Raw genomic sequence first — 26,986 nt, forward strand, 5'->3', positions numbered from 1 at the left:
CTCTAGTCTGTCCACTATATCACTCCTCTAGTCTGTCGACTATAACACTCCTCTAGTCTGTCCACTATATCACTCCTCTAGTCTGTCCACTATATCACTTCTCTTCTCTAGTCTGTCCACTATAACACTCCTCTAGTCTGTCCACTATATCACTCCTCTAGTCTGTCCACTATATCACTCCTCTAGTCTGTCCACTATAACACTCCTCTAGTCTGTCCACTATATCACTCCTCTAGTCTGTCCACTATAACACTCCTCTAGCCTGTCCACTATATCACTCCTCTAGTCTGTCCACTATATCACTCCTCTAGTCTGTCCACTATATCACTCCTCTAGTCTGTCCACTATATCACTCCTCTAGTGTGTCCACTATAACACTCCTCTAGTCTGTCCACTATATCACTCCTCTAGTCTGTCCACTATATCACTCCTCTAGTCTGTCCACTATATCACTCCTCTAGTCTGTCCACTATATCACTCCTCTAGTCTGTCCACTATAACTATATACACCATGAGATGCCAACCAGCAAACTTGTGCTGTGGGAACCAACACACGGGCATCGATCACGAGGACGTCCCACATTAACCTACGTGGACGTACTCAGGAGAGATGCGGGAACAGAAAGCACCGGCGAGCTAGCCAGATGCATGGAGGATCGGGATGACTGGAAGCACCGATGGAGGGCCCGTCCGAGGACGACCTAGATAGAGATAGATATAACACTCCTCTAGCCTGTCCACTATAACACTCCTCTAGTCTGTCCACTATAACACTCCTCTAGTCTGTCCACTATAACACTCCTCTAGTCTGTCCACTATAACACTCCTCTAGTCTGTCCACTATATCACTCCTCTAGTCTGTCCACTATAACACTCCTCTAGTATGTCCACTATATCACTCCTCTAGTCTGTCCACTATATCACTCCTCTAGTCTGTCCACTATATCACTCCTCTAGTCTGTCCACTATATCACTCCTCTAGTCTGTCCACTATAACACTCCTCTAGCCTGTCCACTATAACACTCCTCTAGTCTGTCCACTATAACACTCCTCTAGTCTGTCCACTATATCACTCCTCTAGTCTGTCCACTATAACAAATCAAATCAAATTTATTTATAGGGCCCGACAACACACGTTAATGTCCCCATGGGCCGTACAGGTCTTCTTTAAACAAGTCAAGAAGAAAACATAACAATAAGTCAAGAACACCATAAGGTCAAAAAAAATTTAGATGAATGCAAATAAATGAAAGAATGCAAGCACTCCCAGACATACCCCACGCGAAGGTAAGGAAAAACTCACTAAAACCTAACAATAGGGAAAAAAGCTCCACAGGCAGTGTGGAGGAGAGAAACCTTAGAAGGGCCATTCAAGGGGGGATCTCCCTTCTTAGATGTTGGTGATAGTAGTGTTGCAGACGGACAGTTGGTAAGCATGCACTCGTGTGTGTGGTGAAACACAGATGAGTGCATGCAATAGCAACTGTACATTTTGAAAGATTAAAGATAGAGCTAATAGCGATAGCAACTGAACATTTTGAAAGATTAAAGATAGAGTTGATAGCGGATCTATTTGAGGCACAGGGGCGTCGCAAAGAGGGTCACGTCCTCCCCGTCTTAGTCACAGGACATTCAACACTCCGGTCGTTGCTCAGGGACAGCCGGAGACAGGGAGATAGGGGGTGGCGCAGAGAGGGTCGCGAACTCCCCGACATCATCGCGGGACATCCGGCACTCCGGTCACCACTACGAGACCTCCGGAGACAGGGGGGCACGCAGAGGGGGTCGCAATCTCCCGGCCTTCGTCACGGGACGTCCAACACTCCGGTCAACACTCCAGGACAGCAAGTCATAGGGAGACAGGGAGACGGGACAGGCGTTAGACAGCTCATGAGATTGTAGTAGGCGGACATAGCAATAGATACAAGTGGTAGGCATATAATGTGAATGGAGTAGATATATGAAGTAAGCGTATTATGTGAATAGAATAGAAGTACTTAACCCAGCAATGAAACCGCGTTGACTGTTAATCTGTTAACAGTCTGTTAATACTGTTAATCAGTTGACAGGACCACGGACAGACGGCGGTGAATAACTGATCCAAGGCCTCGGAGGTGCATGTAGAGCAGTCACTACAATCTTGGCCAAGACCCCGAGGCATCCATCACCTTAGTCAGCGCCAGGAGACGGGCACTCAGAGAGAAGGGGGAGGGAGGGGGGGGGGGAAAGAGGGGGGGGGGGGGAGAGTTAGAGAGTTCCCATGTTTGTGGTGCTGCAAAGGAGCAGACATGTAGTACCCTGTAGTGCCATGTAGTACCCTGTAGTGCCATGTAGTACCCTATAGTACCCCGTAGTGCCATGTAGTACCCCGTAGTACCCTGTAGTACCCTGTAGTGCCATGTAGTACCCTGTAGTGCCCTGTGGTACCATGTAGTACCCTGTAGTGCCATGTAGTGCCATGTAGTGCCATGTAGAGCCATGTAGTACCCTGTAGTGCCATGCAGTACCATGTAGTACTCTGTGGTACCATGTAGCACCCTGTACCCTAACTAAACTACCCTATAGTAAACTACCCAGTGGTACCATGTAGTACCCTGTACCATAACTAAACTACACAGATTAATCTAAAGGTCAGTCCCCGACCAGGTGAGATCAAGGTAGGTTGAAGGAGAGAGAGAAAAGATGAGTCTTAAGCAGGGATTTAAAAGCTTCGACAGAGCAGGCGCCCCTGATGACGGCAGGTAATTTGTTCCACAGGTAGGGAGCGCGGTAGACAAAGGCTCTGTGGCCGGCGGATTTCTTTTTAACCCTAGGGGTCGATAGAAGCCCCGCATTTTGTGAGCGCAGAGCACGAGCGGGCGAGTATTGGGAGATGAGATCGGATAGATAGAGCGGTGCAAGCCCATTTCAAATTTTGTAGGTGAGGAGTAGCACTTTAAAGTCAGAACGGGCTTGGATAGGAAGCCAATGTAGGGCGGACAAAACTGGTGTGATGTGATCAAATTTTCTAGTTCTAGTTAGTATCCGTGCAGCCGCATTTTGCACGAGTTGAAGATTTTTGATGCTTGAATTAGGTAGGCCTGAAAAAAGTGCATTACAGTAGTCCAGACGTGATGAGACAAAAGCATGAATCAGGGTTTCAGCATCAGCCAGAGTTAAAATGGGGCGTATTTTTGCGATATTACGAAGATGGAAGAATGCAATTTTGGTGACATTTTTTATATGTGCATTAAATGAGAGGGAGGAATCAAAAATGACTCCGAGGTTTTTTATGGTGGAGCTCTGGGATACATGACAGGTATCAAAGTTGAGGGAGATGTCCTGAAACAGGCCTCTGTGGTTTGGGGGGCCAACAATTAACATCTCAGTTTTATCTGCATTAAGGAGTAGAAAGTTTTGCGACATCCATTTTTTGACGGCAAGCAAGCACGCCTCAAGGTTTTGTAGTTGGGAGGAATCATTTGGCTTAATAGGTATATATAATTGGGTGTCATCAGCGTAAAAATGAAAGTTTATGCCAAATTTGCGTATGATATCGCCGAGGGGTAGCATGTAAATCGAAAATAGCAAAGGGCCCAGGACAGAGCCTTGTGGGACACCACATTGCACTGGGAGGGTCTCAGATGTTAAATCATTATAGACCACGCAGTGTGTTCTATCAGTTAAATAGGATTTAAACCAAGCTAGTGCGAGACCCCGAATGCCAACATGATTCTCAAGCCGACCTAGAAGAATCGAGTGATCGATAGTGTCAAAGGCTGCACTGAGATCAAGCAGTAAGAGCACAGAAGTGAGGTTTGAGTCAAGAGAGAGCAGTAAGTCATTTGTGACTTTGGTAACCGCCATTTCGGTGGAGTGTAAGGCTCTAAAGCCAGATTGAAATGATTCATTAAGATTATTGTTTGATAAATGGTCTGTAAGTTGCGTTGCGACGATCCGTTCTAACACTTTGGATAGGAATGGAAGATTGGAGATAGGTCTGTAATTTTTCAAGATTAGAGGGTCGAGGTTCGGTTTTTTAAGTAGTGGTTTAATGACGGCTGATTTAAAGGCCAGGGGCACCACGCCAGTAGACAAAGAGGTGTTGAAGATATTGAGTAGGGCAGGGCCTAGAGTTGGGAAGAGTTTTTTGATGAGAGTTGCTGGGAGAGGGTCAAACAGACAGGTTGAAGGTTTAGCCGCGCCAACCAGTTTAGAGAGGGCACTAAGTGAGACGTTTTCAAGGCAGCATAGCGTATGACTGGAATCAAAGTCAGGGGGAATGCCCGTCAAAGGTTGGGAGGGACTCTGATTGTTGAGTAAAGCAACAATTTCATCTCTAATGAGGTCAATTTTCTTGGTAAAAAATGTCATGAATTCGTTAGCCGAGAACGCATGGTTTAGGGCACTTGGTTGTTTCTGCGTAAGTTTTGCAACTGTGTCAAACAGAAACTTTGAGTTGTTTTTGTTTTCATTTATGAGCCTGGAAAAATAAGAGATTTTGGCAAGTGAGAGTGCCTTTTTGTAGTTACGTAAACTATCATTCCAGGCGAGGCGGAATACTTCGAGTTTGGTCGAACGCCATTTATGTTCAAGTTTGCGACAAGCCTTTTTAAAGGAGCGCGTTTCCTCCGTAAACCAGGGAGTTAGTTTTTGCGGAGCACGTTTAATTTTAGGTTTAAGGGGAGCGACAATGTCGAGCGTGCTACGAAGGGCGGCATTAAGTTTGTCTGTAAAGAGATCAAGGGGGCCAGAGTAAGAGAGGAAGGGAGAGAGGGTGTCTGGTAGGCAGTTAACTAGAATTGGGACAGTTGAGGCGTTAATACGACGGCTCATGTAGGATTCTACACTGTCTGGGCGAGAAACCGTCAGATCAATTTGAAATTTGATGAGGTAGTGGTCTGAGAGAGCAGGAACATAGGGGGAGACGGTCAAATTTGACACAGTGAGACCGCGGGCTAGGACTAGGTCAAGGGTGTTCCCACCATGTGAGTGGGTTGGTCAACGATTTGAATGAGACCGACAGAGTCAATGATGTCTGTAAAAGCCTTATTTAGGGGATCTAGAGTTTTATTGGAATGAATGTTAAAATCACCAACAATTAAACACTCCTCTAGTCTGTCCACTATATCACTCCTCTAGTCTGTCCACTATAACACTCCTCTAGTCTGTCCACTATATCACTCCTTTAGTCTGTCCACTATATCACTCCTCTAGTCTGTCCACTATATCACTCCTCTAGTCTATCCACTATATCACTCCTCTAGTCTGTCCACTATAACACTCCTCGAGTCTGTCTACTATAACACTCCTCTCCTCTAGTCTGTCCACTATATCACTCCTCTAGTCTGTCCACTATAACACTCCTCTAGTCTGTCCACTATATCACTCCTCTAGTCTGTCCACTATATCACTCCTCTAGTCTGTCCACTATATCACTCCTCTAGTCTATCCACTATATCACTCCTCTAGTCTGTCCACTATAACACTCCTCTAGTCTGTCCACTATAACACTCCTCTCCTCTAGTCTGTCCACTATATCACTCCTCTAGTCTGTCCACTATATCACTCCTCTAGTCTATCCACTATATCACTCCTCTAGTCTGTCCACTATAACACTCCTCTAGTCTGTCCACTATAACACTCCTCTCCTCTAGTCTGTCCACTATATCACTCCTCGTCTGTCCACTATAACACTCCTCTAGTCTGTCCACTATATCACTCCTCTAGTCTGTCCACTATATCACTCCTCTAGTCTGTCCACTATATCACTCCTCTAGTCTGTCCACTATATCACTCCTCTAGTCTATCCACTATATCACTCCTCTAGTCTGTCCACTATATCACTCCTCTAGTATGTCCACTGTATCACTCCTCTAGTCTGTCCACTATATCACTCATCTAGTCTGTCCACTATATCACTCCTCTAGTCTGTCCACTATATCACTCCTCTAGTCTGTCCACTATATCACTCCTCTAGTCTGTCCACTATATCACTCCTCTAGTCTATCCACTATATCACTCCTCTAGTCTGTCCACTATATCACTCCTCTAGTATGTCCACTGTATCACTCCTCTAGTCTGTCCACTATATCACTCATCTAGTCTGTCCACTATATCACTCCTCTAGTCTGTCCACTATATCACTCCTCTAGTCTGTCCACTATATCACTCATCTAGTATGTCCACTATAACACTCCTCTAGTCTGTCCACTATATCACTCCTCTAGTCTGTCCACTATATCACTCCTCTAGTCTGTCCACTATATCACTCCTCTAGTCTGTCCACTATATCACTCATCTAGTCTGTCCACTATATCACTCATCTAGTCTGTCCACTATAACACTCCTCTAGTCTGTCCACTATATCACTCCTCTAGTCCGTCCACTATATCACTCCTCTAGTCTGTCCACTATATCACTCCTCTAGTCTGTCCACTATAACACTCCTCTAGTCTGTCCACTATATCACTCCTCTAGTCTGTCCACTATATCACTCCTCTAGTCTGTCCACTATAACACTCCTCTAGTCTGTCCACTATAACACTCATCTAGTCTGTCCACTATATCCTCCTCTAGTCTGTCCACTATATCACTCCTCTAGTCTGTCCACTATAACACTCCTCTAGTCTGTCCACTATATCACTCCTCTAGTCTGTCCACTATAACACTCCTCTAGTCTGTCCACTATATCACTCCTCTAGTCTGTCCACTATATCACTCCTCTAGTCTGTCCACTATATCACTCCTCTAGTCTGTCCACTATATCACTCCTCTAGTCTGTCCACTATATCACTCCTCTAGTCTGTCCACTATATCACTCCTCTAGTCCGTCCACTATATCACTCCTCTAGTCTGTCCACTATATCACTCCTCTAGTCTGTCCACTTGTACAATTGTGTTTGTTTGTACAGTGTCTCCTCCCCCCCCCCCCCCCCCCTCAATGTACAGTGTTACTTGTTTATACAGTGTGCCCCCCGGCCCCCCCCCCCCCCCCCAACCACCTCCAATGTAAATTACCCAGTATGGTTGTCAATATCCCAATGTACCCAACCCCCCCCACCCAACCTCCTCCAATGTACAGTTTCTACGTCAAATGTATATACTCCCTTTTCTTGACTCCTTCTGTATCACAAACAGTACTGTATTTGCAAATCTGGTATGTCATAAATGTATAGATGTAGCAGTACTGACTATCTGTATGTCATGTATGTCATATATGTCTATATGAATTGAAAATGGGGGACCCTGATGGAAACAAGACAAACGTCTTTATCAGGTCTGCATCCCCTTAACAATTGTATGTATTGAGCCGTACTGTATTGTACCCATTCTGCAATCTGTTAAATAAAGTTTTCATTCATTCATTCATTCCACTATATCACTCCTCTAGCCTGTCCACTATAACACTCCTCTAGTCTGTCCACTATAACACTCCTCTAGTCTGTCCACTATATCACTCCTCTAGTCTGTCCACTATATCACTCCTCTAGTCTGTCCACTATAACACTCATCTAGTCTGTCCACTGTAACACTCCTCTAGTCTGTCCACTATATCACTCCTCTAGTCTGTCCACTATATCACTCCTCTAGTCTGTCCACTATATCACTCTTCTATAGTCTGTCCACTATATCACTCCTCTAGTCTGTCCACTATATCACTCCTCTAGTCTGTCCACTATAACACTCCTCTTCTCTGTCCACTATATCACTCCTCTAGTCTGTCCACTATAACACTCCTCTTCTCTGTCCACTATATCACTCCTCTAGTCTGTCCACTATATCACTCCTCTAGTCTGTCCACTATATCACTCCTCTAGTCTGTCCACTATAACACTCCTCTAGTCTGTCCACTATAACACTCCTCTAGTCTGTCCACTATATCACTCCTCTAGTCTGTCCACTATATCACTCATCCAGTCTGTCCACTATATCACTCCTCTAGTCTGTCCACTATAACACTCCTCTAGTCTGTCCACTATATCACTCCTCTAGTCTGTCCACTATATCACTCCTCTAGTCTGTCCACTATAACACTCATCTAGTCTGTTCACTATATCACTCCTCTAGCCTGTCCACTATATCACTCCTCTAGTCTGTCCACTATATCACTCCTCTAGTCTGTCCACTATATCACTCCTCTAGTCTGTCCACTATATCACTCCTCTAGTCTGTCCACTATATCACTCCTCTAGTCTGTCCACTATAACACTCCTCTAGTCTGTCCACTATAACACTCCTCTCCTCTAGTCTGTCCACTATATCACTCCTCTAGTCTGTCCACTATATCACTCCTCTAGTCTGTCCACTATAACACTCCTCTAGTCTGTCCACTATATCACTCCTCTCCTCTAGTCTGTCCACTATATCACTCCTCTAGTCTGTCCACTATAACACTCCTCTAGTCTGTCCACTATAACACTCCTCTAGTCTGTCCACTATATCACTCCTCTAGTCTGTCCAGTATATCACTCCTCTAGTCTGTCCACTATATCACTCCTCTAGTCTGTCCACTAGATCACTCCTCTAGTCTGGCCACTATATCACTCCTCTAGTCTGTCCACTATATCACTCCTCTAGTCTGTCCACTATATCACTCCTCTAGTCTGTCCACTATATCACTCTTCTAGTCTGTCCACTATATCACTCCTCTAGTCTGGCCACTATATCACTCTTCTAGTCTGTCCACTATATCACTCCTCTAGTCTGTCCACTATAACACTCCTCTAGTCTGTTCACTATATCACTCCTCTAGCCTGTCCACTATATCACTCCTCTAGTCTGTCCACTATATCACTCCTCTAGTCTGTCCACTATATCACTCCTCTAGTCTGTCCACTATATCACTCCTCTAGTCTGTCCACTATATCACTCCTCTAGTCTGTCCACTATAACACTCCTCTAGTCTGTCCACTATAACACTCCTCTCCTCTAGTCTGTCCACTATATCACTCCTCTAGTCTGTCCACTATATCACTCCTCTAGTCTGTCCACTATAACACTCCTCTAGTCTGTCCACTATATCACTCCTCTCCTCTAGTCTGTCCACTATATCACTCCTCTAGTCTGTCCACTATAACACTCCTCTAGTCTGTCCACTATAACACTCCTCTAGTCTGTCCACTATATCACTCCTCTAGTCTGTCCAGTATATCACTCCTCTAGTCTGTCCACTATATCACTCCTCTAGTCTGTCCACTAGATCACTCCTCTAGTCTGGCCACTATATCACTCCTCTAGTCTGTCCACTATATCACTCCTCTAGTCTGTCCACTATATCACTCCTCTAGTCTGTCCACTATATCACTCTTCTAGTCTGTCCACTATATCACTCCTCTAGTCTGGCCACTATATCACTCTTCTAGTCTGTCCACTATATCACTCCTCTAGTCTGTCCACTATAACACTCCTCTAGTCTGTCCACTATATCACTCCTCTAGTCTGTCCACTATAACACTCCTCTAGTCTGTCCACTGTAACACTCCTCTAGTCTGTCCACTATATCACTCCTCTAGTCTGTCCACTATATCACTCCTCTAGTCTGTCCACTATATCACTCCTCTAGTCTGTCCACTATAACACTCCTCTAGTATGTCCACTATATCACTCCTCTAGTCTGTCCACTATATCACTCCTCTAGTCTGTCCACTATATCACTCTTCTATAGTCTGTCCACTATATCACTCCTCTAGTCTGTCCACTATATCACTCCTCTAGTCTGTCCACTATATCACTCCTCTAGTCTGTCCACTATATCACTCCTCTAGTCTTTCCACTATATCACTCCTCTAGTCTGTCCACTATAACACCCCTCTAGTCTGTCCACTATATCACTCCTGTAGTCTGTCCACTATCATTCCTCTAGTCTGTCCACTATAACACTCCTCTAGTCTGTCCACTATATCACTCCTCTAGTTTGTCCACTATAACACTCCTCTAGTTTGTCCACTATATCACTCCTCTAGTTTGTCCACTATATCACTCCTCTAGTCTGTCCACTATATCACTCCTCTAGTCTATCCACTATATCACTCCTCTAGTCTGTCCACTATCACTCCTCTAGTCTGTCCACTATAACACTCCTCTAGTCTGTCCACTATATCACTCCTCTAGTCTGTCCACTATAACACTCCTCTAGTCTGTCCACTATAACACTCCTCTAGTCTGTCCACTATATCACTCCTCTAGTCTGTCCACTATAACACTCCTCTAGTCTGTCCACTATATCACTCCTCTAGTCTGTCCACTAAATCACTCCTCTAGTCTGTCCACTATAACACTCCTCTCCTCTAGTCTGTCCACTATAACACTCCTCTAGTCTGTCCACTATAACACTCTAGTCTGTACACTATATCACTCCTCTAGTCTGTCCACTATAACACTCATCTAGTCTGTCCACTATATCACTCCTCTAGTCTGTCCACTATAACACACCTATTCTCTAGTCTGTCCACTATATCACTCCTCTAGTCTGTCCACTATATCACTCCTCTAGTCTGTCCACTATAACACTCCTTTAGTCTGTCCACTATATCACTCCTCTAGTCTGTCCACTATATCACTCCTCTAGTCTGTCCACTATAACACTCCTTTAGTCTGTCCACTATATCACTCCTCTAGTCTGTCCACTATATCACTCATCTAGTCTGTCCACTATAACACTCCTTTAGTCTGTCCACTATATCACTCCTCTAGTCTGTCCACTATATCACTCCTCTAGTCTGTCCACTATAACACTCCTCTTCTCTGTCCACTATATCACTCCTCTAGTCTGTCCACTATAACACTCCTCTTCTCTGTCCACTATATCACTCCTCTAGTCTGTCCACTATATCACTCCTCTAGTCTGTCCACTATAACACTCCTCTAGTCTGTCCACTATAACACTCCTCTAGTCTGTCCACTATATCACTCCTCTAGTCTGTCCACTATATCACTCCTCTAGTCTGTCCACTATATCACTCCTCTAGTCTGTCCACTATATCACTCCTCTAGTCTGTCCACTATATCACTCCTCTAGTCTGTCCACTATAACACTCCTCTAGTCTGTCCACTATATCACTCCTCTAGTCTGTCCACTATATCACTCCTCTAGTCTGTCCACTATATCACTCCTCTAATCTGTCCACTATATCACTCCTCTAGTCTGTCCACTATATCACTCCTCTAGTCTGTCCACTACATCACTCATCTAGTCTGTCCACTATAACACTCTTCTCTAGTCTGTCCACTATAACACTCTTCTCTAGTCTATCCACTATAACACACTTCTCTAGTCTGTCCACTATAACACTCTTCTCTAGTCTGTCCACTATAACACTCTTCTCTAGTCTGTCCACTCTATATCACTCCTCTCCTCTAGTCTCTTTCACCGTCCGCATTCCATCCATCCAGCATCACAAACCTTCTCTGATGACGACCTTCCCTCCGTCTGTTTCCTCTCGCTCTTTATCTTCATCACCTATCTCTCTCTCACTCTCACTTTCTCTCTCTCTCTTCCGGTCCATCTTCTGGGGGCCAAGAGTATTCATGAGAAAATAAAAACAAGATGCTAATTCCTGGCATTTCAGGCTCTCCCTCCTCCTCCCCTCCCTCCTCCTCCCCTCCATCCTCCTCCCCTCCCTCCTCCTCTGTTGACAGAGTCAGCTATGGGGCGACAATAATATGTTCATGAGACATGGTTTCTCTCTTTAGCCATTAAACGGCGTGGTTTATTTCACATTGGTACACAGCAGTACATGAGAGTCCTTCTCTTGTGAGAGAGACAGAGGGGGAGTTAACAACTCCTTGTATACCTATTACCTGGCGGCAGCATTAGCAGCTCCGCCTATGGCGCCCTCTTGTGGAAACAGTTAGACACAGTTAGACAGTTACTTGCAATCATACATAACATCTAACTTTAACATCCTCCCCTCCCTCCTCTCCGGCCAGAGGGACAGAATGAACGGTGGTCAGTTTGGTTTGGTCAGTGTTATTTGTGCCGTTCAAAGTGGCCGCAGAAGCGCCATGCTGCTTTGAAGCCACACCAGGCTGGCTCAGGCCTGACCCTCGCTACACTATATTTGAGTCAGCCCAGTCATTTCTTCCCTCAAGATCCTTCTGCCCCAAGCACACACACGCACACATACAGTGTACACACACACACACACACGCACAGTTGTATGCTTGCATTAGGCCGACTGCTGGGAAAGTAAACTCGTAAATGACTTTGACAGGAAACGGGTGATGTATAAAATAACACGCATTCAGGGCCACTTCATACGAGCAGGAAGGTGTCGACGGTTTGCCCCGTTCCGGAATGTTTGCCGTTATGTTCTGCCCGTCTCTGGAGGGTTCCATACCAATGCAATAGTTCTCATTCTTTCTGTCTTTTCTTGGCAGATCGGCCCTAAACCACAGGTGCCACAGCCGTGCTTGCCTGGACTCGGGTGCCTCATCATCACTGGCATAACATTATCGTTGCTCAGAGGTGATAAACAGAAAACACGGCTACATTTGCACACGGAAAAGAAGTCCCTTCATAAAAAGGCCCAAGTGAACTCCCCCGGGTAACGTTTTACATGATGCATCAAGATGTCCCTCCACCAAGTGGATAGGCGCTCGACGGTAGTTTAGCCATGAAAGGAAACAGTCATGAGGAGATGAAAAGATAAAAGGGTGGAGGAGAGAGAGAGAGAGAGAGAGAGAGAGAGAGAGAGAGAGAGAGAGAGAGAGAGAGAGAGAGAGAGAGAGAGAGAGAGAGAGAGAGAGAGAGAGAGAGAGAGATATGTTAAGGAGCCTGTTGGGTTCAGAGGAGTTAAGTGGAGAGGTTGAAGGAGGGACGCAGAGGAGGAGAGAGAGGTTGGAGGTAGTTGAGGAAGGAGGCAGAGCAGGAGAAAGGAGGAGAGAGAGGGGTTGAAGGAAGGAGGCAGAGCAGGAGAGAGCGGTTGGAGGAAGGAGGTAGAGGAGGAGAGAGAGGTTGAAGGGGGGGGAGGCAAAGGATGAGATAGGTTGAAGAAAGGAGTTAGAGGAGAGAGAGGTTGAAGAAAGGAGGTAGAGGAGGAGAGAGAGAAAGAGGTTGAAGGAAGGAGGCAGAGGAGGAGAGAGAGGTTGGAGGAAGGAGGCAGAGGAGGAGAGAGAGGTTGAAGTAAGGAGGGAGAGCAGGAGAGAGAGGTTGAAGGGGGGGAGGCAAAGGATGAGATGGGTTGAAGAAAGGAGTTAGAGGAGAGAGAGGTTGAAGAAAGGAGGTAGAGGAGGAGAGAGAGAGAGAGAGAGGTTGAAGTAAGGAGGGAGAGCAGGAGAGAGTGGTAGAAGAAAGGTAGAGGAGAAAGGAGGAAAGAGGTTGAAGGAAGGAGGGAGAGCAGGAGAGAGAGAGAGGTTGAAGGAAGAAGCTAGAGAGAGGTTGAAGGAAGGAGGCAGAGAGAGAGAGAGAGAGAGAGAGAGAGAGAGAGAGAGAGAGAGAGAGAGAGAGAGAGAGAGAGAGGTTGAAAGAAGAGAGGAGGAGGCTACACAAGGCACTCCCTCTTGGTAGATGTTCAACTCATGCACACTTTTAGACCTTCATTTAGATGAGGAACACATTCAGAGGGCACACACCACTACAGAGTTCCCCTCACGCACGCACACACACACTCCTGCTCGCACACACACTCCTGCTCGCACACACCCCGACTGAGAACATCAGCCTACGCAACGCAATCAGAGGACCGCGGAATAATAACTGAAGACGTCTCTCCGAGGGATTTACAATTCTGTGGAGATACATCTTCCTTTTTTCTTTTCTTAAACAGGACTGAGGAGGACATTAATAAGGAAACCCACGAGGAACGTGGGTGGGACTTGGGGGAGAACAATCTTGAATGGATTAATAAGCAGGCTACTCAAGAATAATTGGATAAAAGGTTCCAGCGGTAGACAACAAGAGAGTTTTCTTGATAGCTCCTCAATGGATAGTGCTTCTTGTGTGGCATCCTGACTGATGATTGCCACAGAGCGCTGAGGCACGCCGCAGGTGTGAACTCTGGGTCTCTCCTCTCCGCTCCCTTTTGAAGTCGACCGAGACCGAAAACAAAAAAACCTGATGATATAGCTCTCGGATTTCACTCCTATCTCGGTAGCACCTGCTCTGTACTTTTTGACTGCTTTCAACTTCCTCCAAGTTTCACGGGGCTTCAAAGGGGGGCCAAGGCCAATTTTCCAGAGAGGGCCCATTGTTTGTTTATATTCGAACACATCAAAAAAAAAAAGAAGAAGAAGAAAAAACGTCCACACTTGTAATTATGCCCTCGCTCTCGTCATCATCCCCGCTCTCCGCGTTGCATGGCTAGAGGTGCAGGGGGGGCAATAGGGAAGGCAGTAGTTGAGAGGTTAGAGTAGTACTTTGACGCACAAGGTAGGTAGGAAAGGAAGGGAAACAGGAAGGGGGGAGAGAGGTAAACAGAGGGAGTTGAGGGGAGTAAACACATCTTCTCAGTGGCCAGGAGTCTCTCTAAACACATCAGACGTAAATCAACACTCCATTTTGGCTCCGTGGGACTCAAAGACAAACCGTTTTCGGGGACGGTGGTGCGGAGACAAAGTGAGAGACACTCTTTTTTGACCGCCTCTCCCCTCTTGACGCGCGTCTCTCTCATGGACACCCTACTTCCCTGACCGAGAACTATAGGGGCGACGTTGAACAAGGTGACTTGACCCCCTTTTGTTCATCATCATCGGCGAGAGTGTGAAAAAAGTGAATGAGCGGTGGACACGGAGCGCAGAACCACAAGGTAATAGAAGCGGCAACGCGACGAGATCGAGCGGGGCCATGGCCTCCCGCGGCGCGCGGCACTCTCGGGACTCGGAGCGCTCGGAACGTTCCGGAGCGTACACCCACTCCTGCCCTCACAGCGGCAGGCGGCAGCGGCACGACGACAGCGGCGGCTCCTTCCAGCTGCAGACCCGGTCTCTCCCCGGCTCCCGTCTCCCTCCCTCCCTCCTCCCCCGGGCGCTGCTCCTGCTCCCGCTGTTGGCCCTCCTCTCACTCCTCCTCTGGGGCCAGCACGCCGAGGCGGTCGTCCACTCCAGCTTCCGGCGCCTCAGCGGGCGCGAGAAGAAGGAGATGCAGAGGGAGATCCTGTCCATCCTGGGCCTGCCGGTGCGACCCCGGCCCCACCCTCCGCTGCGGCCGCCCTCCTCGGCGCCGCTCTTCATGCTGGACCTGTACCACGCCGTGGCGGCCGAGGGGGACGAGGGAGGGAACGGCGTCCTGGGGAACGGGGGCGGGTTCGGCATGGCGGACGGGCTGAGCCATGTGGCGCTGCCGACCCTCAGCACGCACACGCCGCCGCTGGGCACCGTGGTCAGCGAGGCGGACACTGTGATGAGCTTTGTGAACCTGGGTGAGTGGAGGGGGAGGGAGATGGGGGGGGGGGGGGGGGGTCGAGGTGAGCTTGAGGTGGCCCAGGCCAGGTTTTAGGAGTGAATGAATGAATGAATGAATGAATGAATGAATGAATGAATGAATGAAAACTTTATTTAACAGATTTCAGAATGGGTCCAATACAGTACGGCTCAATACACACAATTGTTAAGGGGATGCAGACCAGAGAAAGACGTTTGTCTTGTTTACATCAGGGTCCCCCATTTTCAATTCATAGTGACATTTATGACATACATAACATACATGACATTTATGGCATAGGGACATACATGACATACAGGTATATAGTACTGTTACATTTGTGACATATACGATATGCAAATATAGGGAGGGAGCGTGTGTGAGAGAGGGAAGGATGAAGAGAATGAGCTTGCGGATGAATGAGTGAGAACTTCGTGAACTTCACGTGGGTTTTTACGATGATCCCATCACTCAGTGCTTCAACCAACTAGCCGACGGTGTGAGGGTCCAATAAGGTACTTCAACCTCCTGGGATAAAGACGGCTTCCACTGTCACGACCAACGCGGTGCTGGGCTTCCCAAATGTATTTCAACGCTGAGACAATTTTACCTCGTAAACCGATGAACAAGCTCAACGGTTTGGGTGTGAACAGCCTTCGTTAGCGTCATTGCAAAAAAAGAATAAAGAAGCTAGACCATAGTTGTTGAGGACTTAACACAAGCACACAATCATAGCTGAGGGAGAAAGGTGTAGGGAGATAGGATATAGGTGCTTTGTAATACAAGTCTATGTAGAGTCAGTTCACGCATGGCTCTTGCAAGCCAACAATACCACTGTCTGGGAGTTCGTAAGGGACTCTTAGGTCACTAAATGGCCAAGCTGCGTCGTAAAATACCACTATATCTTCGAGATCACAATTATTTTCCTTCTTCTTTTCATCTTTATTTCAGGTTAGGGTGAGACGTGAGGTCTCCGCTGAGCCTAAGGTTAGGGTTAAGGTAAGGGTTAGGTTTAAAAACGACTTTTTAGGTGAACATTTTTAGGACATCGAAAAAAAATTCCGGCATCAACAACAAGGGACGACCGCTAAGCGAAGGCACATGCCATGTAATTGCAATGTCTTTGGTTTGAATCTGACCTGTGACCTTTGTTGCACGCCCCCCCTCCCCCGCCCCCATGTTTCCTGTCACTCTAGCTAGTGCCCTGAGGAAAATTAAAAAACAAAACAAAACCGGCACAGGGTAGAACTGTGAACATTTGAGTTACAAGTTCAAAGCTTACAAATTCCTATTTTAATGTGAATTTATCCTTACACATGGTCATACGAAGACCGTTCTATAAATAAGGTCTGAAAAATGTAATGGTTATTATGGAGCAACTGTACAGCTAAGCTCCTTGAGCCTGATGATTAGTCTACATGTAAAAAGGATTACTGTAATCGGATGCAAAAAAAATTACAAATAATGTGTTAGTTACTGAGAAATAAATTAAATAGGATAAACATGATCAGGTCACAAAATACCATTGGAACAATACTGTAGAGTCGTAGATTATCACTTGTTAAACGATTTAAGTAAAAATAAAGTTTTACATACATTTTACATACAATTTTACAAATTAATAATAGTGGTTAATGATTATTATAATAGGTCATGATAACTATGTCCTTTACTTTCACTTGATGTAACAGCATCCCTCCTAGTGAGCATTCAGTTGAATTTATTCGCCGACACAAACGGCGCGAGTGAAAGCGATCCATTAAAATGTGTCTGTAATTTGGAATACATTTTCTAACCCAGAGATTGAATGTAAGAGTTGGGGTAGGTCGGTGTAAGATAAGATATTCCTTTATTGATCCCCTTGGGGAAATTCAGGCGTCATAGCAGCATGGGGGAGGGGAGGTACAGATATGGGGAGGGTAATAGTAGAAAGACATAAATATAGGCAATGGAATTTGATCTGAATATAAAAATATGAGAAAAAATAAACAGTGTAAACGATATAATTAACTCTGAATATAGAAATATGAGAAAAATTAACAGTGAAAGCGACCCATTAAAATGTGTCTGTATTTGGAATGACATGTTCTAACTTCATTTTCGAAGCTTCAGTGCTTTGAGGCCAAAGTAATCCAGAAGTAACTGAAAGATAGTGAAATTACATTTCTGAATTTGAGTGATTTACAATCTTAAAAAAGGAATGTAAATCCAACAATCCGTAATGGTTTGTAAAAGACAACGTGTCTCCTCCCCGCTGTAACCAGCCCGACTGATGTTTATCTGTCATAGCGTAAAAATTAAACATCCTTTTCACAATCGCTTCCTTCCTCCCGCTCCCCTGGAACGAGACAGTGGGCCGCCCTGTAGTTTACCGTGGGAAAAAGAAGGAAATACACCGTTTATTTTAGCCGCTTTGCGTTTCGTCTAGCCGTATGCGCGGTTACCGCCGTGTGATGCAGACGTAGGCCGACGACGACCCACGTTCCCCCCCCCCCGTTTAAAGATTCACATTTGAAAGTATCACGTTATAAAACCTTAAGATAGTTCTGCTCAAAAGTAAACTCTAAACTAAACTTAGTTCTAATTCAATACTCCCGTGTTTATAGTGAATGTAGGCTATGATGAATCAAATGTGTGTGTGTGTGTGTGTGTGTGTGTGTGTGTGTGTGTGTGTGTGTGTGTGTGTGTGTGTGTGTGTGTGTGTGTGTGTGTGTGTGTGTGTGCGCGCCCAGGCATGTATGTACAAGGATTCACAGATGGTAAGAATTACAGGTCCTACTGACACACAGTGAAGAAGAAAAAAGAAAAGAAAAGAAAAAGGCAACGGTCCGAACGAGATGAAAATACTACTGTGGAGGAGAGCATATCTAAAAATATGAGCTGAGGTTGTAATTAGTGGTGTGTGTTCTGCAGCTGCTGTGGTCCAGGACCCTTAGTGTCTCTAATTACTGTACACTGCGTGTGTGTGTGTGTGTGTGTGTGTGTGTGTGTGTGTGTGTGTGTGTGTGTGTGTGTGTGTGTGTGTGTGTGTGTGTGTGTGTGTGTGTGTGTGTGTGTGTGTGTGTGTGTGTGTGTGTGTGTGTGTGTGTGTGTGTGTGTGTGTGTGTGTGTGTGTGTGTGTGTGTGAGAGAGAGAGAGAGACCGCCCCACGCAGCTCCACAAGGACACACTATAGGGTTCAGCAATTGGATATACGAGTTTACGTGGGTAGGTTTAAGATAGGATAAGATAAGATATTCCTTTATTGATCCCCTTGGGGGAAATTCGGGCTTCATAGCAGGAGGGGAGAGGGGAGGTACAGATATGGGCAGGTTAATAGTAGAAAGACATAAATATATAATAATAATAATAATAATAATAATAATAATAATAATAATAATAATAATAATAATAATAATAATATCTTGGATTTATATAGCGCCTTTCATGAGACCCAAGGCGCTTAACAGGAGGGGGCAGCTAGGGGAAGGGGATCAGGGGAACAGCGTAACAACAAAGTAAAAAAGAAAAGAGGGAAATCAGGCAGAGTCATTTATAAATATTTATAAAGAGTTGGGATTTGGGCGGCTACGTGGTGCAGTGGGCAAGACGCTCACCACGAATACTGGAGATGCTGGGTTCGCCTGTTCGAGCCCAGCGCTCCACATTGCTTTCAGTTTAGCTGGTCGTCCGTACTAATACACATTGGCAGTATTAGGGGGTGGGAAACTGATGGGTGGGGATCGGGCGTTGTGGACAGCGACTCCTACAGGTCGGTTGGTGCGCCTGCGCAGTAGAATCAGGAAGCGATGGGGGCGGCGACCCCTCCAAAGCGCAGACCCCTGACGCTGAAAGATCGCGCCGCGCAGGTGAAAATATGCGACTGCTGTTACCTCGAGTATCGGAGGGGACTCGTGCTATGTATGACTTAGTTCACATTGCAGCCGGCTTGTGGGAGGCAAGAAACAGCGTTCGAGACAGGGGAGGGTTGAATTGGATGATACAAAATTGGGATGGGAGAAAAATAGAAAATGGGAGAAAAGTTTTGAGTTGGGATTTGAAAGAGTGCAGGGATGTAGCACTACGGATGTTTGTAGGGTGTGAGTTCCAGAGGGTGGGTGCGGCAACAGAGAAGGCTCTGGGTGGTGGGGATGAAGAGGAGACCGGAGTCGGAGGACCGCAGCCTCCATGGGCGGGATGTAGGGATGGAGGAGGTCAGCTAGGTACCGGGGGGCAAGGGAGTGAAGGGATTTGTAGGTGATGAGGAGGATCTTAAAATTGATGCAGGACTTGACTGGAAGCCAGTGGAGGTGGATGAGGGTGGGGGTGATGTGGTGCCAGGACTTGGTGCGGGTGAGAACCCTGGCAGCAGAATTTTGGACATATTGTAGCCTGTTCAGGGCATTGCTGGGTAGCCCTACGAGAACAGAGTTTGCGTAGTTGAGATGGGAGGTGACAAAGGCGTGAATAAGAGTCTCTGCTACAGAGTCGGGGAGAGATGGCCGGAGTGTGGAAATGTTCCTGAGATGGAAAAAAGCTGATTTAGTTATTGATTTTATATGGGAATGAAAGGAGAGGGTGGAGTCCAGTATGACACCCAGGTTGCTGACTTCTTGGGAAGGGTGGATTGAGCAGCCATCCACTTCTAGGAGGAGATCTCCAACCCTCCGGAGCAGTGACTGCTTGGCCACAACCATGAGCTCTGTCTTCTTTCTATTTAGCTTCAGGAAATTGGATGACATCCAGGCCTTGATGTCAAGGAGACAGTTGACGAGGTGCTGTGGGGGGAGAGGAGTGGAGGGTGAGGTGCTGATGTAGAGCTGAGTGTCATCAGCGTAGGAGTGGAAATTGAGACCATGTTTCCGGATGATGTGACCAAGGGGGAGCATGTAGATAGTGAAGAGGAGTGGACCAAGAACGGAGCCCTGCGGCACACCTTGGTTGACTGGGGCAGGGGTGGAGGTGGAGTTACAGATGGAAATGGATTGATTTCTGTCGGTGAGGTAGGACTCAAACCAGGTGAGAGCAATCCCAGTAACACCCAGTTGGTCAGAGGGGCGGTTGAGGAGAATGGAGTGGGAGACCGTGTCAAAAGTCGCAGACAGATCCAGGAGGATGAGGAGGCTGATGTGACCGGAATCTGTGGCAATGAGGAGGTCGTTGTTGACCTTGGTGAGGGCAGCAGTCTCGGTGCTGTGGTGTTTCCTGAAGCCAGATTGAAAGGGTTCATAGAGCTCATGGTTGGACGGGTGTTGGTGCAGTCGGGCAGCCACTGCTCTTTCCAGGATCTTGCTTAGGAAAGGAAGGTTAGAGATCGGCCGGTAATTCCCAAGGGGGTCATCTGGGTCCAGACCAGGCTTCTTCAGGATGGGCGTGACTGATGCTGACTTGAGGCTAGAGGGTACCCTGTCCGATTCCAGGCAGGCAATAGGCAATAAGATTAGATCTGAATATGAAAATATAAGAGAAAAGATAAACAGTGTAAATTATATAATTAACTCTGAATATAGAAACATTAGAAAAAGGAACCGTAAACAAAGGTGCAGATGAGGGTCTGTATGCCCTATTGGTTATATTATACGTTACAATAAATATACAGTATATATACAGACCCTCATCTGCACCTTTGTTAATTGTTCTCATATTTTTATATTCAGAGTTAATTGTAGGCAATAAAGAATTTGAATCTGAATATATACTATGAGTAAAAGTAAACAGTGTGTGCAGTGCACACATGTGTTTCCCTACCTCCTCATTTACATATTTCATATTGCGTCTCTATCTCTCTTTTTGGAATTGCACTTTGATACTTCAGTCTTCTATTATTGCTGATCCCGGATCACTGGTTCGGCCAGATGGACATGTAAACGTCACTCTAACACATAAGGAGACAGAACTGGTCTCAGGTCTGGCTTAGCTTGCCTTAGCTAGGCCTGCCTAGTCTTGATCTTATGCAGATTAAACAATCTTGTATGCCACTGTCTTCACTTTTATTGGCCACTACAAGTCTGCTTTTGATGCCTTTCAGATATCTCTCATTAATCACAAGCTTATCTTAAATTCCGATAAAAACAAAGTGTACTTTATTTCATTTAGTATCCATACACTTCAGGGTTCTCAAATAGAAAATTGTAAGATAAGATAAGATAACAGGCATTGGCGGCTACGTGGCGTAGTGGGCAAGGCGCTCGCCACAAATGCGGAGACGCTGGGCTCGCCTGTTCGAGCCCAGCGCTCCACATTGCTTTCAGTTTAGCTGGTCGTTCATACTAATACACATTGGCCGTATTAGGGGGTGGGAAACTGATGGGTGGGGATCGGGCGTTGTGGACAGCGACTCCTACAGGTCGGTTGGTGCGCCTGCGTAGTACAATCAGGAAGTGTCGGGGGCAGCGTGAGCCTCCCACGCGTTACTCCTCGCCACTGAGAGATCGAGCTGCGCAGGTGAAAAGATGTGACTGCTGTTACCTCAAGTACCGGAGGGGACTTGTGCTATGTATGACTTAGTCCACATTGCAGCCGGCTTGTGGGAGGCAAGAAACAGCGTTCGTGACAGGGGAGGGTTGAATTGGATGATACGAAATTGGGATGGGAGAAAAATATAGAAAATGGGAGAAAAAGTGGATAAAAAAAAAAAGATAAGATAACAAGCTCTCTTTTTACACCCATGTTGAACACCTTTCTAAAACGTCAAAAGTAAAAATTGGAGAAGACGTTGTACAATCAAGAATTATGTCTATATTTGATTATGGTAACAGTGTATGCATGCCTCTCCCTCCACCTTAAACCCCTCTATGCTGTGTATCATAATGCACTGCGTTTTATAACTGGAGATACATTTCTCACTCACCATTGTATTTTATATTAAAAAAAAGTGGGATTGACCGTCTTTAACTAAGAGAAGGGACTTGCATTGCATTTTATTTATCTATAAGGCTTATGAAACGTCCCTATCCTAAAAGTCTGTGCCGACCAACTGGCCCCGGTATTCACTGACATCTTCAACCTGTCCTTGGAACAGGCCGTCATCCCCACCTGTCTGAAGAAGTCCACCATCATCCCTGTACCCAAAAAATCTACGCCCGCTTGCCTCAACGACTACCGCCCTGTAGCCCTCACCTCCATAGCCATGAAGTGCTTTGAGAAGCTAGTGAAGGGCTACATCTGTTCCTCCCTCCCCATCAACCTGGACCCTCTGCAATTTGCATATCGCCCCAACAGGTCCACGGAGGACGCCATAGCCCATGTGCTGCACACAGCAGCATCACATCTGGACAAGAGGCAGGGGAACTATGTGAGAATGCTGTTCATCGACTACAGCTCAGCATTCAATACCATAGTCCCCTCCAAACTCATAGCCAAGCTCAGGGACCTGGGCTTGAACTATGACCTGTGCCAGTGGGTCCTGGACTTCCTGACGGGCAGACCCCAGGTGGTAAGAGCCGGCAACTGCACCTCCTCATCCATCACGCTCAACATAGGGGCCCCCCAGGGCTGTGTTCTGAGCCCCCTCCTCTACTCCCTGTACACACATGACTGCGTAGCACAGCGGAACAACAACACCATCATCAAATTTGCTGATGACACAGTAGTGGTGGGCCTGATCTCTGCCAACGACGAAAGGGCCTACCTGGAAGAGGTAGAGAACCTGTCACAGTGGTGGCAGGAGAACTGCCTCTCCCTGAACGTCAGCAAAACAAAAGAGATGATTGTGGACTTCAGGAGGTCGGGGGTCAAGGACTACAGCCCCCTCAGCATCGACGGGGCACCAGTTGAGAGAGTGAACAGTTTCAAGTACCTCGGAGCCCACATATCCGAGGACTTGACATGGACCACACACATTGACAGTGTTGTGAAGAAGGCACGACAACGCCTCTACTTCCTCAGGCGCCTAAGGAAGTTCCAAGTCAGTCAGAAGATCCTTAGGAACTTCTACTCATGTACAATAGAGAGCATCCTGACCGGCAACATCACCTCCTGGTTTGGGAATAGCACTGCACAAGACCGTAGCAGACTACAAAGAGTGACACGTTCAGCCGAACGCACAATTAGAGGGGGGCTTCCCACCCTCCAGAACATTTACAACAAGCGGTGCAAGGGGAAGGCTAAGAGAATTATTAAGGACTCGAGCCACCCGAACAACTGCCTCTTTGAACTGCTGCCGTCAGGCAAGCGATACCGGAGTCTTATGGCGAGCACAGAAAGACTCAGAAGGAGCTTCTATCCCCAGGCCATCAGGCTGCTAAACGAACAATAATCGCTAAACGAACAATAATCACTATGCAACAACCATCAAATGCACACAGCACACACACCCACACGCACACACTCACTCAAACAAACAACACACTGCAGCACCCACTCTCCACACTTTAGATCACACAAACACACTTACACTTTATATTTATTGATAAAGGATTTGCACTACAACTCGTACACCTACTGTGAATTGTACCTAAACTGCACCTCGTCCATTTATGCCTTGCACTATATAGTATTGTATATTAGTACACTGCACAGTATTGTATATTGTATGGTAACTACGTCTATGTGCTTTACTGTCTTCGCCAGAGTCAGACAAGAAGATAGATACCAGTTTCCTCTCTGTGCGTTCAGTAGAAAGCTACCCACCTAGCCTAGCTTAGCACAAATTAATGGGAGCCGATACGGACCACTAGTCTAGCTTGGAGCCGGATAGCTTCCTACTGAACGCACAGAGAGGAAACTGGTATCCATCTTCTTGTCTGATTCTGGAGAAGACGGTAAGCGCATTTCCCATAATGTTGCCGTGTTCCTTTAAGATATCCTCTATACCCCATTGCTACTTCTCTTCTGTCCTCTATCTTTCATCTCCCACTTCTTCTTCACTTCTATCAATCATCTCCCGGTCCTCCCATCTCCTCCACACCCTCGCCTCTTCTGTTCTGCTCATTCTCAACTTGTCAGCCATCAAGCATTTTTAAGTGCAGACGTTTTTCTTTGTCCAAAGGCGTAAGGCTCAAGCTACCATCACATTCACATCTAACACTGTGACTAGTATTAATGGATAACAATCTAAAGATACATCATTTCTCAAGCGTACACAATATATTTTGGGTGTGCTTGTGCCTTGTGGTTATCATGTTGGGAAGTTGGGAACGCAGGCATTCCATTCGCTTAGGACGGTTTTAATATTTGTATAGATGGTTTCACTGGAATTCTGTTGCTAGGGAACGGTTTGGACCCAAATGTATTTCCTGTCAACTGTTGCATTATAGCAAACATTGCGACAGGAAATAAACTTGGGTCCTTTTAGATTCAATTTTTTTTTAACGTTATTGCTGTCACTTTGAAACGTCTATACTGCCCTGCAGAAGCTAACTGCAGTAACTAAAAAGAATGAGTTATAAGTTCAATTGAACTTCTCAATATTTGTTTTATCGTGTGACAATGTTTCAGGGTTCAATCTTGAGAAAAAGGGTATAAAGAATTGCAGTAACTACAAAATCACTGGATAGTCAAATAACTTTAAAGCCATTTTTTCTCAGTTTCACCGTTTGTGTAGTTAGTTAAGATAAGATAAGATAAGATATTCCTTTATTGATCCCCTTGGGGAAATTCAGGCATCATAGCAGCATGGGGGGGAGGGGGTACAGGTAGTAAAACAACACAGTGTACAGGTAGTAAAAACAACACAGGCAGTGTAAACAATTTGGTCAATATAATTTACTATCTGACTAGCTGAAGAAATATTCACATTATTCACAGTGTCACATAAGGTGCAGTATGCGTGAGGTAGTGTTATAATTTACTATCTACTGAGTATACATTATTCACAGTATCACGGTATCCACTGAAATATACATTATTCACAGTATCACAGTATCACAGTGTCCACATAAGGTGCAGTAAGCCTAATGTAGTGTAGGTTGTCCTCCTTGGGTTCCTATAAGTCCCAGGTCAATGTCTGGTAGCAGTCGCTCTCGCTGCCCCCTGTTGTGGAGCCTGGAGGCTGCTAGTCGCTGCCCACTGTTGTGGAGCCTGATGGCCGCTGATATGAAGGACTGTCCGAGGCGGTTAGTTGAGTGTCGTGGGGGAATGAGTCTGTGGCTGAACTCATCTTGACTAGCTCGTCGTAGAGGGGGTGGTAGGGGTTCTCCATGATGGCAGCCAGCTTCCTTATCATCCCCCTCTCTGCCATCACCTCAAGTCTAGGTAGCTCGACTCCCACCACGGAGCTAGCCTTCCTCACCAGCTTGTTGAGCTTGTTGGTGTCCCTTGAGTTGATGTAGCCTCCCCAGCATGCCACAGCATAGAAGAGGATGCTGGCCACAACAGACTGGTAAAAAGACTGCAGCAGTCTGTTGCACACATTGAAGGACCTGAGTCTCCTCAGGAAGAACAGCCTGCTCTGTCCCTTCCTGTAGAGGGCCTCTGTGTTATCCGACCGACTGTGGTTAGCTTCTGCGGGGCAGTGTAGTTGTAGTAGTTTGTTTATAGTTATCGCCCCTAGGGCCTGAACCTCTTTTGCTCTCCCGTTCACGTTGCTTTTCCTGATCTCCCCGTCTCTCCCAACACCTCTCCTGCATCTCTCCTCTGTTTACCTACCTGGGTTCCATCCTAGAGGCAAAATCTTTCCTGTGACAAAATGGCAACCAATGTAATCAAAAAAGTCAACCAACAAACAAGATTCTTGTACCGGATCTCCTCTCTGGTAAACAAGAATACCTTGAAGACTCTAACAGGAGCACTCATTCAAGGGTATGCTTGCACCTCATGGTACCAAAGCACCTCAAAGGCCTTAAAAACAAGACTACAGGGGCGCCCCAGTGGCGAACCACATAGCGCGCTCAGCCGCGACACGGCCGGCCCGGGTTCGATTCCCTGTCGTTATTTGCCGAATGTCTTCCCCCCACTCTGTCTCCCATTCCTCCTCTGTCTCTCTCTACTGGACTGCCCAGTAGAAATAAGGCGATAAAACGCCAAAAAAAAAACAAGACTACAAACATCACTAAATAAACTGGTCAGACTACTGCTTGACCTTACTCCTAAAACCCACCTCACCCCTGCCCACTTTGACAACCTTTGACAACCAGTCATAAATGTCTGGATGAAACAGTACTGTATATCTCTGTATGTCATGTATGTCATAAATGTCATGCTTAGGGGCGGCTAGGTGGTGCAGTGGGCAAGGCGCTCACCACCAATGCAGGAGACGCTGGGTTCGAGTCCAGCTCTCTGCGTTGCTACCAGCTTGGCTGGTCGTTCATACTAATACAATTGGCAGTGTTAGGGGTGGGAAAGCTGATGGGTGGGGATTGGACGTTGTGGACAGCGACTCCTACAGGTCGGTTGGTGCACCTGCGCAGCAGAATCAGGAAGCGACGGGGGCGGCGTGTCCCTCCCACGCAGACCCCCGACGCTGAGAGATCGTGCTGTGCAGGGGAAAAGATGCGACTGCTGCCTCCTCGTGTACCGGAGGGGACACGTGATGTAAGGCTTCGTCCACATTGCAGCCGGCTTGTGGGAGGCATGGCCAAACAACGTTCGAGACAGGGGAGGGTAGAATTGAACAATACGAAATTGGGATGGGAGAAAAATAGAAAATTGGAGAAAAAAGTAGATAAAAAAAATAAAAATAAAAATCATGATTAATTGAAAATGGGGGACCCTGATCATGATGTAAA

The 26,986-nt window shown here is 46.4% G+C and overlaps 1 protein-coding gene across 1 annotated transcript in view; it reads left to right on the forward strand.

Moving 5' to 3' along the window:
- The first annotated feature begins 13,277 nt into the window (after positions 1-13,277).
- bmp8a (bone morphogenetic protein 8a) overlaps positions 13,278-26,986 on the forward strand; it is a 30,917-nt gene continuing 17,208 nt past the window's right edge. Inside the window, exon 1 of the mRNA XM_084313501.1 lies at positions 13,278-15,339. Coding sequence (XP_084169627.1) covers positions 14,766-15,339 — 574 coding nt within the window. The 5' untranslated portion in view covers positions 13,278-14,765. The remainder of the gene's footprint in view (positions 15,340-26,986) is intronic.

The sequence above is a fragment of the Notolepis coatsorum genome, assembly GCF_963971535.1.
Source record: "Notolepis coatsorum genome assembly, chromosome: 4".
Lineage (NCBI taxonomy): Eukaryota > Metazoa > Chordata > Actinopteri > Aulopiformes > Paralepididae > Notolepis > Notolepis coatsorum.